The sequence below is a fragment of the Microcaecilia unicolor genome, chromosome 7, assembly GCF_901765095.1.
Source record: "Microcaecilia unicolor chromosome 7, aMicUni1.1, whole genome shotgun sequence".
In the NCBI taxonomy this organism is placed as follows: domain Eukaryota; kingdom Metazoa; phylum Chordata; class Amphibia; order Gymnophiona; family Siphonopidae; genus Microcaecilia; species Microcaecilia unicolor.
The window spans coordinates 3,095,848-3,112,225 of record NC_044037.1 but is presented as its reverse complement, the minus strand read 5'-3'; the positions used below and the strand labels follow the sequence as shown (position 1 = coordinate 3,112,225).

The 16,378-nt window shown below is 44.0% G+C and overlaps 1 protein-coding gene across 5 annotated transcripts in view; it reads left to right on the top strand.

Annotated features, from left to right (window-relative positions):
- Positions 1-16,378, top strand: part of DLG3 (discs large MAGUK scaffold protein 3) — a 409,804-nt gene that overhangs the window by 175,176 nt on the left and 218,250 nt on the right. For all 5 annotated transcript variants that reach the window (XM_030208894.1, XM_030208893.1, XM_030208892.1 and 2 more), the window contains one exon: positions 9,002-9,158. In XM_030208894.1, coding sequence (XP_030064754.1) covers positions 9,002-9,158 — 157 coding nt within the window. The remainder of the gene's footprint in view (positions 1-9,001; positions 9,159-16,378) is intronic.

The window sequence follows — 16,378 nt, the reverse complement described above, 5'->3', positions numbered from 1 at the left end:
GAATAAGAGGAAACCAGAGCAGCCACTGCCAATAAAGGGCAATTAGAATCCTAATTCCCTGGTCTTGCTTGAGTTTCAGCAAAGTCTTCTCTATGAGAGGTATTGGAGGATATACATATAGAAGACCTTTCCCCCAGTGCAGGAGAAAAGCATTTGACGCTAGTCTGCCATGTGATCTCAGCCTAGAACAGAACTGGGGGACCTTGTTGTTGAGATGAGTGGCAAAAAGATCCACCAAAGAGGTGTCCCCCTCTTGGAAGATCTTGCGGGCTAAGCCCATGTTGAGAGACCACTCGTGCAGTTGAAAAAATCCTGTCCGCCAGGCAGCTGTCCTTTCCTTCTAGGTATGTGGCTTGGAGGGCCACTACATGAAGGAAGGCCCACTGCCACATCCCCATTACTTCTTGACACAGGGAGTAGGGTCCCATACCCCCCTGCTTGTTCACATAGAACATTGAAACCTGGTTGTCTGTTTGAATGAGAATAATTTGGTTCTGTAGCCTTAGAGCATTCCAAATGGCCCTGAGCTCAAGGAAGTTGATATAGTAAGCTGTTTCCTCAGCAGACCAAGGACCCTGAGTCTGAAGCCCATCCACATGAGCTTCTCATCCCAAGTTGGATGCATCAATTGTTAACATCTTCTGAGGAGTGGAATTTGGAATGGTAGTCCCACAGTCAAATTCGGCCAAATTGTCCACCAGATAACAGCATGAGTGAACTCTGGAGGATTCTGGATGACATCTGCTAGATTCCCAGCCACCTGAAACCACTGGGAAGCTAGCTCCACTGGGCCTCTTTCAAATGGAGATGTGCCATGGGAGTGGCATGTACTATTGAGGCCATGTGGCCCATTAATCTCAACATTTGCCAAGCTGTGACCTGCTTGCTGCTTTGGATCTGCGAGGAGAGTGTTATCAAGGCCTCTGGTCTCACTTGGGGAAGAAAAGCCTGAGCCTGCAATATATCAAGCAGGGCTCCTATGTACTACAGTTGCTGAACTGGGAGAAAGTGGGACTTAGGGTAGTGGATCATGAACCCTAGTAGCTCCAACACCCAAATAGTTAGGCACATGGACTCTGTTGTTCCTTCCTGCAATTTTCTCTTGACCAGCCAATCATCCAGATAGGGAAACTCATATAGTCCCAGTCTGTGCAAAAACACTAGACACTTGGAGAATACCCTGGGAACTGACACAAGGCCAAATGGCAGAACATGGTACTGGTAGTGGTATTTCCGTATTCGGAATCTGAGATACATCCTTTGACTGGGAAGTATCAAAATACAGGTATAGTTATCCTTTGAGTCCAGAGAGCATAGCCAATCTTTTTCTTGAATCATGGGAAGTAGGATGCCCAGGGAGATCATCATGAACTTTTCTTTGACCATATATTTGTTCAAGGACCTTAGGACTAGAATGGGATGAAATTCCCTTGTCTTTTTAGGCACAAGGAAGTACCTGGAATAGAATCCCTTCCCTTCTTCTCCTGTTGGCACAGGTTTGACTGCATTGGCATGTACAAGGGCAGAGATTTCCTGTACAAGTACCTGCTTGTGCCAAGAGCTGATGAATGATGCTCTTGGTGATTAATTTGGTGGCCATTGACCTCAATGTGGGTATCACCAAGATGGACTATTTGAAGAACCCACCAGTCAGAAGTTACAGGGGCCATCTTTGTTGGAAAAGAATTCAGCCTCCCCCCTAATGGTAGGATGTCCGGGATGTTTACTTGGACTGAGGCTATGCTCTCCTGGAGCCATTCAAAAGCTCGTCCCTTTCTTTTACTGGTGAGCCAGCTGGGACTTCTGAGGATGGGACTGGTGAGGCCAAGAGCGCTGGGCCTGGGGATGCTGGCCAGATCAAGAAGGCAATGGAAACCTATGCCTTTGAGAGTAGTAGGGTTGCCGCCTAGCTCACTCAAAACCCCCTAGAAGAGGAGGCTGCAGCTGGAGGTTGCCATGACAGGGACTGGATGGTATAAGTATGTTTTTTCATGAGGTCAGTGACCTACTCCACCTTGTCCCCCCAAGAGATGTATCGTCAGCAAACTACGTCTGCCAACCTCTCCTGAATCGCTGGTTCTATGTCAGAGACATGGAGCCATGAGAGTCTGTGCATCCTCATACCCATGGCAGAGAGTCTGGACACAGTATCAAATGAATCATATGTGCCCATGGCCAAATACTTTCTGCACTCCAACTGCTTACTGGCCAACTGGTGAAGCTCTGGATCCTGCCTCTGAGGGAGAGAATCCACTTAGCAAAATTTCAAGTAAAGACTCAAGGGGCAACAAAAATTTCTTCAGGTATATTAGTGAAAGGAGGGAGACTAAAAATGGAATTGTGAGACTGAAAGATGATGCGAACCGCTTTGTGGATAATGATGAAGAAAAAGCAAATATGCTAAACAAATACTTCTGTTCTGTTTTTACTGAAGAAAATCCTGGAGAAGGAGCACGGTTGACTGGCAAAAGTACATATGAGAATGGAGCGGATATAGCACCATTCATGGAAGATAGTGCTTATGAACACTTGAAAATCTAAAGGTGGACAAAGCCATGGGTCCAAACGGGATCCATCCCAGGATATTGAGGGAGCTCAAACAGGTTCTAGCAGGTCCTCTTAAAGATTTGTTTAATAAATCCTTGGAGATGGGGGAGGTTCCGTGGGATTGGAGAACAGCGGATGTGGTCCCTCTTCACAAAAGTGGTGATAGGGAAGAAGCTAGAAACTACAGACCAATAAGCCTCACTTCGGTCATTGGAAAAGTAATGGAAGCGATGTTGAAGGAAAGGATAGTGAATTTCCTGGAATCCAATAAGTTGCAAGATCCAAGACATGGTTTTACCAAAGGTAAATTGTGCCAAACAAATCTCATTGAATTCTTTGACTGGGTAACCAGAAAATTGAATCAAGGATGTGCGACAGATGTAATCTACTTAGATTTCAGCAAAGCATTTGACACGGTTCCTCACAGGAGGCTCTTGAATAAAATTGACAGGCTGAAAATAGGACCCAGTGTGGTGAACTGGATTAGGAACTGGTTGACGGACAGACGCCAGAGGGTGATGGTTAATGGAATTCACTCGGATGAGGGAAAAATGAGTAGTGGAGTGCCTCAGAGATCGGTGCTGGGGCAGATTCTGTTCAATATATTTGTTAGTGACATTGCCAAAGAGTTAGAAAGTAAAGTTTGCCTTTTTGTGGATGACACCAAGATTTGTAACAGAGTGGACACCCCGGAGGGAGTGGAAAACATGAGAAAGACCATTCTTCTAGCTTCTGAAGATTCTAATGTTTAGCAATTAAAATTCAATGTAAAGAAATGCGAAGTGATACACTTAGGGAGTAGAAATCCACGGGAGACATATGTATTAGGCGGTGAGATTCTGATATGTACAGGCAGGGAGAGAGATCTTGGGGTGATAGAATCTGAGGATCTGAAGGCGACGAAACAGTGTGACAAGGCGGTGGCTGACTTCAAGAAGGATGCTAGACTGTATAGAGAGAGTTGTAACCAGCAGAAGAAAGGAGGTGTTGATGCCCCTCTATAAGTCATTGGTGAGGCCCCACCTGGAGTATTGTGTTCAGTATTAGAGGCCGTATCTTGCTAAGGATGTAAAAAGAATTGGGGCGGTGCAAAGAAAAGCTACAAAAATGGTATGGGATTTGCCTTACAAGACATATAAGGAGAGACTTGCTGATCTGAACATGTATACCCTGGAAGAAAGGAGAAACAGGGGTGATATGATACAGATGTTCAAATATTTGAAAGGTATTAATCCGCAAACAAATCTTTTCCAGAGATGGGAAGGCGGTAGAACTAGAGGACATGAAATTAGATTGAAGGGGGGCAGACTCAAGAAAAATGTCAGGAAGTATTATTTCACGGAGAGAGTGGTGGATACTTGGAATGCCCTCCCGCAGGAGGTGGTGGTGATGAAAATTGTAACGGAATTCAAAAAATGCGTGGGATAAACATAAAGGAATCCTGTTCAGAAGGAATGGATCCTCAGAAGCTCAGTGGAGATTGGGTGGCAGCACCAGTGGTTGGGAGGCAGGGCAAGTGCTGGGAAGACTTCTACAATCTATGCCCTGAAAATGGCAAGGATAAATCAAGGTCAGGTATACATATAAAGTAGCACATATGAGTTTATCTTGGGCAGGCTGGATGGACCGTGGTAGGGCTGGATGCGGGCAATAAGCATCGAGGTCTGATAAACCTTCCTCCGAAACTATTCTAATGTCTGAGCCTCTCTTTCTGGGGGAGCCAAGGCATGAGTCCTGGAGCTCCTAGCTTATTTGAGGGCAGATTCAACAACCAGAGATTGATGAGGCAGTTAATACCTCTCAAATCCAGAAGCCTTCTGGATATAATACTACTTATACACCTTCTTAGGTGCAATCTGCACTGAGACAGGAGATTCACAGTTCTTTGTCAGTGCATATTTAAGGATAGGGTGCAATGGTACTGTGACCCCTTCCTTAGGAGGCAACTCATAATCCAGAACAGATGACATCTGTGCTCAGGGCTCTTCCTATCTAACTTAATGGGATGGCCGAAGCCATCTCCTTGACATAACCGGTGGAACAGAGACCCTCAGGAGGACATTTACATCTCTCTTGAGGTGGGGAGGGATCAGAAGAGACCCCATAACACTCCTCCTCCGAGATGTAATGAGGGTCTTCTTCTGAGTTCTATGAGAAGCCCCAGTCAGACTCCTCACCGTACTCATAGACTGAGTGAGTTTTTGCCTGCCCTGGCTCAGTGAAACCATGTTCACATCCCATAGGGTGCCAGGGTACAGCACTACCCTCAGACTCTGGGGAAGCTTCCTCCCCTGACATCAAAAGTGGTACTGCATGGGCCGATGCCCATATTGACACCCTTTGAGGTGCTGGTGTTGAAGATCTCTCCACAGGCATAGTAGGAGCCTCAGAAAGAATCTGGGGTTGATCCACAGTTGGTGCAATTGTCCTCGATGCCTGAGTGGAGTGCAACTGAAGTGTTTGTGACAGATTCTTCCTGAGCATGGTTCAGTACTACTCATTGAAGTAAGACATCGGAAAAGACGGGGGAGCCGGGACAAAGGCAGCCTGAGAAGGTGTCAGAGCCGAACTGGAAGCAGGAAACTGGCTGCTCAGAGACTGGAGCACCAGCACCTACACTACAGAGGGAAAGCACTCCTCTTGGTGCCAGCGCTTTTTGGGTACTGGTGATACCGATGCCCCAGTGCTTCTGGCACCATGCATTTAGGAGGACCGATGCTTATGCTTCTTGGTCTTCTCCCGATGGACTTCGGAAAATCCAGTGCTTATTTCTAGCATAAGAAGTGTAACTTGTGACGTGGATTGGCCATTGTTAGAAGTAAAAGGGTAGTGGGAAATGGACACAGTACTTTGTTTCGGCCTGCTTCAGGAGTCTTTTGATAATGAATGGATTACAAAATCTCCAGTATTGTGTCTTTTCAATCTTGTATCACAAGTTATGTCTTAAAGACCTTTGTGGTGATGTAGCAAAAGATAAAAGATATTTGCATCTTTTGGGCTTCTTGGATCTTCAATCTGTCCCAGTATGGCAATGCTTATGATCTAATGAAACATCAGATCAATATTTTCAAAAAACTGTGCCTCCCCCCCCCCCCCCAAAAAAAAAAAATCCTGATTGTTTTCTATGGGAAAATGTTAGAAGCTGTAGGATGCTGACCACCGCTATGTTCCATACACACAGCAATAAAAACTGAAGCCACTGGTAAAAAGTAATGCCAAAAGATGCTTTCAAAATCCCATACCTTACACATCACATTCACCCTAATACTCATGCGTGCATCCTACACACCTCTGTCCTCACACACAGGTGCCTTCTCCTCCTTATACATTTCCAAACATCCCCCACACCCCTAAGAACACACTTATGAAATGTGAGCTAAATTTAATAAATACACAAACATATCTACACATACCTTCACTACATGCATTCCCCCCTGCACCCCCACCCTACACCTTCCCACATACAACACACAGAAAACCCTATATATATACCCTCATCTCCTCCCCAAAACACATGCACATATATACCTACCTTATAGATATCCCCACCATACACAAACTGAAATACCCCAACCCATTATCCACTCAAATACCTTATCCCAATGTCCCACCACTTAGACCCTACACATTCCTACACACTTGAATTCAGCATACCCACCCCCATGTCTCCCATAGGCAGGGAAACTAACTCACTTCAGCCCCCATCCACACAGACAGCTGAGATACAATCACACACACACACACACACACACACACACACACACACACACACACACACACACCTTCACCAGTGAGTGACACTCCATACTCCAATCACTTCAGCCCCTATCCAGACAGACAGCTGAGATACAATCACACACACACACATCTTCACCAGTGAGTGACACTCCATATTCCAACCATTCCTCACCTACATAGCCACAACCCAAATAAACACACCACAACAGCACTCCTTAACAGAAAATCTACCAGATATTACCCACACACAAACCCACCCAAGCACACACATTCACTCCCAAACAACCACATACTTATACTCCAATGTATATACATACACCATATTCCCAGACACCCCTATATCCATCTAACATATATACTCGCCCTACATACAAATACCCTCTACCAAAATATAACTGCACCCCCTAACAACACTCTACATTGGTGATATATTCACATAACCTACACAAAGCTCTCTTAGCCACACAACTCCCAATCCATTTGAAATCATCCCTTTCACATTCTTTCTAAACACAATCTCATCACAAACCCTTGATGCCCACACCCTTTACAAATTTATTTTTTTCGCTACTTGGTCAGTGGAGAGAAAGTTCTTTAAAAAGAGGTCATGATATAACGCTTTATATTTCAGAATGTCATCAGGAAGTATGTTTTAATGGAAAGGTGGTGGATGCAAGTACAGCTTCTCAAGGGAGATAGTGGAGGCCAAAAAGTAACAGAATTCAAGAAAGTCCGGGCTAAACACAGAGGATCCTTACTTGCAAAGACGTAAACTGCTTTATGTTCTTAGGAAAAAAGATTTGTCATACAGAATTTGAAGAACAGAAAATTGATTTCCCTCAGTGCATCTAAAAGTATTTGCATTGTTCCTCATATGAACTTTCAGCTGTATTGAGAGGAGGCATTCCTAGGGATGTATTTAGGTTAACAACATAAGCGTTGCTATACTGGGACAGATCGAAAGTCCATCAGTATCCTGTTTCCCACAATGGCCAATCCAGGTCACAAGTACCTGACAAGAACCCAGAAAAGTAAAACAGATTTTATGATGCTTATCCTAGATATAAGCAGTGGATTTTCTCAAGTCCATATTTAATAATGGCCTATGGATTTTTCTTTTAGGAAAGTATCCAAACCTTTTTTTAAACCCTGCTAAGCTAACTGCTTTTACCACATTTTCTGGCAACGAATTCCAGAGTTTAATTACACTTTGAATGAAGAAATATTTTGTCCAGTTTGTTTTAAATTTACTACTTAGTAGCTTCATTGCATGCTCCCTAGTCCTAGTATTTTTGGAAAGAGTAAACAATATCTCACCTCAGCCCTAGCTACTTTAGCCTTTCCTTATAGGGAAGTCATCCCATCCCCTTTATCATTTTTGTTGCCCTTCTCCATACCTTTTCTAATTCTGCTATATCTTTTTTGAGATGCGGTGACCAGAATTGTACACAGTATTCACAGTGTGGTTGCACCATGGAGCGATACAAGACATTATAACACTTTCATTTTTCATTCCTATCGTAATTATTCCCAACATTCTATTTGCTTTCTTAGTCGCCGCTGGACACTAGCACAGGGTTTCAACGTATCATCAATGATAAGACCTAGATCCTTTTCCTGGGTGGTGATTCCTAATGTGGAACCTATAGTTTGGATTCCTCTTTCCCACATGCACTTGCTCACATTAAATGTTTATCTGCCATTTGGATGCCCAGTCTCATAGTCTTTATAAGGTCCTCTTGAAATGTAACAACCTTGAATAACTTTGTGTCTTCAGCAAATTTAGGGTCCTTTTACAAAGCTGCGCTGATTAGCAGCACGCTAAATGTGAGGAATCCCATTCTATTCCCAGTGGCTTCTTTGCATTCAGCGCACCGCTAGCGCAGTTTTGTAAAAGGAGCCATTATTTACCTCACTAATTTTCCCATGTCTAGATCATTTATAAATGTATTAAAAAGCAGCATGTCCAGCATAGACCTCTGGGGAACCACACTATCTACCCTTCTCCATTGAGAATACTGTTCATTTAAACCTATTCTATGTTTTCTATCTTTTAACCAGTTTTTGATCCACAATAGGACACTACCTCCTATCCCATGACTTTCTAATTTTCCCAGGAAGAGAGAAAAATAGAATGGGAAGGAGGAGGAAGACAGTGGAAGGGGAAAAATGAATAAAGTGAAAGGAAAGAAGATAATAGTTGAGTCTGGGGGCTTTTATTTTAGGGATGATGGAGAATGTTTGAGTCTTGGGTACTATTATTCCAAGGGGGGGAGTGTCTGAGCATTCCTGTTGTCTCATTCATCTCTACAGTGATTCTGAACAGATCTAGATCACTAATTGACCATGACATGCATGCCTGGGCCCATTTGGGAATGATACAAAATGTTTAACCACCCAGGTTTATGTTTATTGAACTTGATATACCACAAATCATAGGTTCCTGCAATGTCCCCATTATGGAAGGTGACTCAGAAGCTGGAATCAGCTGTTCTCCCAGTTATCCAATTTTGCAACCCCAGGAACACTGCACTTGAAATTCGTCAGTTTCTTAATTGGCAGCTGATGAATTTGTTTGGGACCTGCTGAACAGGCTGAGCAGCTTTAGGTGGAGGGTGGCTCTGGCAGTCTCAGACAGCCTCAGATTAGGAGCTGCAGTCCTGCTGCATTGAGTGCCTTTATCTACCTCTGACATGTCTTTCCGTCGGGTTTCTAGGGAACCACGCAAAATCATCCTTCACAAGGGCTCCACAGGACTCGGCTTCAACATTGTAGGGGGAGAAGATGGTGAAGGCATTTTCGTCTCCTTTATCCTGGCTGGTGGACCTGCGGACCTGAGTGGAGAGCTGAGAAGGGGGGACCGCATTCTTTCGGTATGTTCTCATTTCTGTCCCAGCTGTGTTTCAGGAATGTGAGTGAGGATTCCCCACAACTTGCTTCTAGTTATTTAAGTCAAAGATCAAAAGGATTGATATAAATCAGGTTCAAGAGAGTTCTGCTACTACATTTCAGTCTTTACATAGTTGGTTCTATTGAAAGAAGATCAGAGGGCCATCATCCAGACTTTAAATCACTAATAGCTCTGTTTTATTACTGCTGCTTATCACTTCTAGAGTTCTACTATTTGTATACAGCACTGTATAAATACATATGACAGTACTGTTTATTAAGAGCTTACAGCTTCATTTATTAACACAGTTGTTAAAACTAACAAGGCAGTGATCATGAGAAATAGGGCTTACAGTGTAAAAGTGGCCTCAGAGAGGTGGGTTTCTAGACTGGATTTGAATAACATCAGAGATATCTATACCAAGTTTACGGCACACTGCGATGGAAAGCACAGATTAGGAGCTGGCAGTAGAGGAAAAGGACATAGATAAGAGTGACTTGCCTGATGAGTGGAGTTCACATGGAAGGGTTTGGGGAGCTATAAAGAGGTGAGATAGTGAGGAACTGCAGAATGAAGGCACTTGTAGGTGAGTAAGAGAAGCTTGAACAGTATGTGAAAAAGACAGGAAGCCAGTGAAGAAGTGCTAATGGCTGTAATGACATTAGTGAAATATAAGGTGCACAGATAAATTCATATGTATTTTGGGAGATGTGAGGAACAGGTTGCAGTACTCTAAGAGGGAGGTGATGAGAGAATGGAGAAGGGTTGTGTGTTCATAAGGGTAAACAAACAGGTTCCAGTTGATACCTTTATATTAGACTAACCTTCAGGAGTAGCTTAACAGTTAGAGCACTGGGCTGGGAACCAAAGCAGGAAGGGTTCAAATACCACTGACACTTCTTGTGACCTTGACCAAATCACTTAACCTCCTATTAGCTCAGGTATAAACCTAGGGACACAGTATTCAAAAGGGAATATCCAGATAACGGCAGTAGTTTCCTTATCCCTTTTCCTTAGCCATGACTATTGGGTGATATTCAAAGTCACTATCTGGATATTAATATGATATAGTACTTGTATTCCGCCAACTCCCAAAATAGGGTTCAAAGCGGATTCCAATATAAATGTAAAAAATAGACAGAAAATTACAAGTAAGATTTCTGACGGAATAGTCTTCAAATTCTTCCGAAAGGAAAGGTAAGTAGGAGATATCCTCACTGAAATGGGTAAAGAATTCCAGAACTGAATGGCTTGATATGAAAAGGATGTTTGTAATGATGTTTTATATTTAATACCAGAGTATATTGCTGCTGAATATCATTAGAGACCATCTTGGTACTATCGGGATAGTGCCAGAGCAGTCATTGTGTGGAGATAGAGAAGTTACTCACCTGTAGCTGGTGTTCTTTGAGGACAGCAGGCGAAGTATTCTCACCTCTGGGTGATGTCATCTGACATAGCCCGGTGCGGATGCTGACTAGTGAGATGAATGCAGAAATTTCTAGCAGTACCACAATGCATGCTTTCGTATTTTTCTGCCTGATGTGCGAGCATGGGTCCCTCAATCATGTAATACAACTAATTAATACAACTCCAAGGGGAGGTGGGAGGGTATGTGAGAATACTTGATCTGCTGTCCTTGGAAAACACCTGCTACAGGTAACTTTGCTTTCTCTGAGGACAAGCAGGTCAGTTGTAGTCTCACAGCCTGGAATCCCTAGCTACCAAGCTCACCGAAAACAAAAATGCTAGAATAATAAGGGCTATTTACAGACTAGTTGTGAAGGTGCAGCTTAAACCAAAGAAAACTGGGCCTAGGGTGGCAGAGTTGGATTCTAGACACCAAACAAATTCTGTAGGACTGTCTGACTGAACTTGCTGTCACATCAGGTATCTTGCTCAAAGCAGTAATGAGATATGATTTTGTGGACAGAAGACCACATCACAGTTTTGCAAATCAAGTTTCAAATTTTATTTCTTGATATACCATTAAATGGTGGCTGCCATGAAAGCGGTTTGACAAGGTACCTCATGAAAGGCTACAGAGGAAATTGGAGGGTCATGGGATAGGAGGAAATGTCCTATTGTGGATTAAAAACTGGTTGAAGGATAGGAAACAGAGAGTGGGTTAAATGGGCATATTCACAATGGAGAAGGGTAGTTAGTGGGGTTCCTCAGGGGTCTGTGCTAGAACCGCTACTTTTTAATATATTTATAAATGATTTAAAGATGGGAGTAACTAGCGAGGTAATCAAATTTGCTGATGTCACAAAGTTATTCAAAGTCGTTAACTCACGACAGGATTGTGAAAAATTACAGAAGGACCTTACGAGACTGGGAGACTGGGTGGCTAAATGGCAGATGACGTTTAATGTGAGAAAGTGCAAGGTGATGCATGTGGGAAAAAAGAACCTGAATTATAGCTACGTCATGCAAGGTTCCACGTTAGGAGTTACGGACCAAGAAAGGGATCTGGGTGTCGTCGTCAATAATACATTGAAACCTTCTGCTCAGTGTGCTGCTGCGGCTAGGAAAGCGAATAGAATGTTGGGTATTATTAGGAAAGGTATGTAAAACAGGTGTGAGGATGTTATAATGCCGTTGTATTGCTTCATGGTGCGACCGCACCTTGAGTATTGTGTTCAATTCTGGTCGCCGCAGCGAAGGGCGACTAAAATGATAGCGGGAATGGGACGACTTCCCCATGAAGAAAGACTAAGGAGGCTAGGGCTTTTCAGCTTGGAGAAGAGACGGCGGAGGGGAGACATGATAGAGGTATATAAAATAATGAGTGGAGTGGAACAGGTGGATGTGAAGCGTCTGTTCACGCTTTCCAAAAATACTAGGACTAGGGGGCATGCAATGAAACTACAGTGTAGTAAATTTAAAACAAATCAGAGAAAATGTTTCTTCACCCAACACATAATTAAACTCTGGAATTTGTTGCCGGAGAACGTGGTGAAGGCGGTTAGCTTGGCAGAGTTTAAAAAGGGGTTAGACGGTTTCCTAAAGGACAAGTCCATAAACCACTACTAAATGGACTTGTGAAAAATCCACAATTCCAGGAGTAACATGTATAGAATGTTTGTACATTTGGGAAGCTTGCCAGGTGCCCTTGGCCTGGATTGGCTGCTGTTGTGGACAGGATGCTGGGCTCGATGGACCCTTGGTCTTTTCCCAGTGTGGCATTACTTATGTACAATATTAGATAAATAAACAAGAGTTAATGAAAGGAACTACAATATGCATAGGAAATTAAGGGAGGAGAGTAAGAGGAGAGAGAGGGAGGAAAGGGCAAAGAGAGAGGGAGGAAAGGGCAAATGAGAGCGATAGGGGTAGGGGAGGTATTAGAAGTCCCAGCAGTCTAAAGCTCCTAGTCCCTGCTCCAAAATACAGCAGAAAATTTAATTTGAAGGCCCATAAAGGGCATTAAAGAAATGGGTTTTAAGGGCAGTCTTAAATTCCAAGTGTGACCATATAGTATGGAGATTAGTAGGGAGGGAATTCCAAAGCTTGGGCTCAGATACGGAGAACATAGTTTTGCGGAAACTAGTTAGTGGCACCGCATGATGCATAGGGACACTAAGGAGATGTGTAGTAGAATGGAGCTCCCAAGAGGGAACATACAGCAGAAGAAATTGAGAAAGGATGGGGGGCTTGGCCAGTAGTTTTAAGAATTAGGACAATGATCTTATAATGGATGTGTGTGTGTGTAGAGGCAACCAATGTTCCAGGTGTAAATGGGGGTGGGGGTGACATGATCATATTTGCATCTGCCTAGGATTAGTTTCACTGCTGTATTCTGTACCAATTGCAATCGACATAACTCCCTTTGACAGATACCATAAAAGAGTGTCTTGCAGTAATCAATGCTAGCTATAACAAGTGAGTGTGTTAGGATGCAGAGAGCATCTGTTTTCAGAAATGGACAGATTAACCTTATTTGACGAAGATGAAAGACCTGGATATCACAGAAGAAATGCGTGCTGAAAAAGTCAAGTTTGTATCGATCGTGATTCCTAGTATCTTTAATGAATCTAGGAGCGGAATAAGACTGCAGAGATAGGTTAGGTGGTGCATACTGGGTGAGAGAGGGTCTCAAGAGAAAATCATTGCTTTGGTTTTGCTAAGGTTTAACTTTATTTTGTTGGACGTGATCCATGAGAGTATCTGTTCCAATTTAGGCTGAAACACAGACTGTGCAGAGGGGTCAGTAAAATGGCAAGAGGATTTGAATGTTGTCAGCACATGTGAAGGGAGTAAACTCAAGAGTGGTGATAATTGTTGCAAGTGGTGCCAGAAATATATTAAACAGTAAGAGCACCAGCAGGGACCCCTGCGGAACTCCCCAACGCAAAGGGAAAGGGGCTGACAGGGTGTTGCACCAGAGGACACGGTAAGAATGATTACTGAGGTAAAACTTAAACCACTGCCACGCTGAGCAGACAACTCCAATTTGATGCAGATGATATAAGAGCAGGGCCCAGCCTGGGTACAAGTGAAGGAGATGCAATCTGCCAGCCAATTAGAAATTATGTGTTTGCTGATTCTTTTGACCCAAACTGGATGGGGGTAACAAACAAAAAGCTGGGTGGACTCTCTTTGGGCTTTAGTCCACTCCAGCTAGAAGGCTATGGCTCACTTGCAATCTAAGATATGCAGCACACTTTTGCCAGGATGGGCATGTGGTTTTGGGAAAAATGTTGTTAGACTGATTAAGATGGAACTGACACTATCTTAGGAAGTAACTTAGGGTACATGCAGAGAACTACTCTAATGTGGTAAAACTTAGTGTAAGGAAGATCAGCTACTAGGGCCTGAAGCTACAAGCTGAAGTGACTGCCACCAGAAACACAACTTTCCAGGTCAAATACTTCACATGACAGGAATCAAGTGGCTCACAAGGAGCTATCATAAGCTGGGTGAGGACAACGTTGAAGTCTCATGACACAGTTGGAGGCTTGATAGAGGGTTTTGCAAATAGAAAACCTCTAATGAAGCAAACAACTAGAAGCTGAGGAGAGATGGGCATACCTCCTACATGGAGATAAGCACTAATTGTAATGAGATGAACCCTTAGGTTGGTTTTGAAATCAGAGAGGTGCAGGAAGTATTCAAGCAGTTTTTGTATAGGACAAGTGAAAGGATCTAAGGTCTTGTCCTCACAACAGATGGCAAGCCTCCTCCACTTAAATGACTAACACTTCTTAGTGGAGTCTTTCCTGGAAGTCAGCAAGATGTGAGAGACACACTCCAGCAAATCTAAGGATTCAAATTCTACACTCTCAATATCCAAGCAATGAGGGCCAGGGATTGGAGGATAGGATGCAGCAGGGATCCCTCATTCGGCGTGTTAAGGGTTGGGAAACATTTGAATCTTCACAGATCTTTGGAGGACAACTCCTGAAGATGAGGAAACCAGATCTGTCTTGGCCAGTAAGGGGTTTGTGATACTGTGAGTGAGGGTTGAGGGTATAACACAGCCAGAGAAGGATGAAAAATTAAGGTAAGCACTCTATTAACTTAAACCTGAGGTCTGTTACCTCACAGGTTCAGGAAAAAAAGGTAAAGTCTCTTTAGTTCAACGGGACAAGTCATGACAATGGCTTCTGGTTGACAAGGCCCAAACACAGTTCATGACCTGTGACTACCATGCCCCAGTCTGTAAAGTTTCTTTCTCACACTCTCTCTAGGTCAGCCAGGCCTCAGAACTGGGTTCACAAATATCAAAGTGAAAGTTTGGCTTACCTCAGCCAGGTCAGGGTAGCTAGATGTACTGTACTTAGTGAACGCGTATACTTGGGAGATCACTTCTTCCATCCCCTAGTCCTCTTCAATCCCATTCTGGCCCTACCTTTCGTACTTCCTGGTTCCTATTCTTTCGGCTTCACCCCTCCTGTCTCACTTCCATTCTGGGAGGGACTAAAGGTTTTAAGGTGGCTCACAGTACCTGATGGATCATTCTTAAGGGTGAGGGGCACAGTGCTCTATATATCCCCTCAGAGGGCGATTAGGATCATAGTTACCTGGTCCTGCCTGAGATTCAGCAAAATCTACTCTATGAAAGCTATCATAGGATACACATACAAAAGACCTTTCCCCCTCCTCAATGTAGTAGAAAGGCATCCAGTGCTAGTCTGCTGTATGATCTGATTCTAGAACAGAACTGGGGGACCTTGTTGTTGAGATGAGTGGAAAAAAGATCCACCAAAGAGGTGCCCCCCTTTTGGAAGATCTTGCGGGCTAAGCCCATGTTGAGAGACCACTCCTGCAATTGCAAAACCCTGCTCAGTCTGTCCACCAGGCAGTTGCCCTTTCCTGCTAGGTATGTGGCTCAAAGGAACATTCTGTGGAGGGCCCACTGCCAAATCCCCATGTCTCCTGACACAAGGGGAAGGATCCCATATCTGCATGTTTGCTTTAGAGCATTTCAAATGGCCCTGAGCTTCAGGAAGTTGATATGGGAAGCTGTTTTCTGAGCAGACCAAGTTCCCTGGGCATGAAGTCCATCTACACGAGCTACCCATCCCAAGTTGGATGCATCTGTTGTTAACATCTTCTGAGAAGGTGGAATTTGGAATGGCAGTCCCAGAGTCAAATTCAACCAAACTGTTGTTACGTCGGTGCTCACCTCGCCCTCTGGTGGCCAGAACCGGTGGCTGCTATGGACTATCACCCGGTCCAGAATTTGGTCCAGTCTGGATCTTCCAGGCTGCCGGATTTGTCTGTCTTGGTTGACCCTGCACAGCTCCCGTAGTTGCCTGGTGATTGCAGCAGTGAGCCTCAGCTGCTGCTAGGCTTATTAGCCATTTGGAACCTCTCTGCCTTTGCATCGTCTAAGGCCCTGGTATGTTGGCGCTTGTTGCACTTCAGCCTGAGTTTGTTTCCTTGTTCTAGTTTCTTGCCTAAAGTTCTTGCCTGTTTCTAGTTAGTCTATGTTTAGTTTAGGGTTTGCTTGTTTCTTAGTCTTGCTCCTTGTTTGTAGTTCTTTGTGTAGTGCTTAGGTTTCTGTGTTGTCTGTCTTCAGTGGCTGCTTGCAGCTTCCAGTTTCTGTCCCCTAGCTTGTCCTTTCCCTGCCTTGTGTTGTGTTGTCTATTCTGTGAGTCCCGGCCCAGTTTCCTACCTTGCTGCCCATGTTTAGTCCTTTTCCCTCTGACCCTCAGTCCCTGTGCTGCCTAGCTGTTGTCCAGTCCTGCCTTGCCC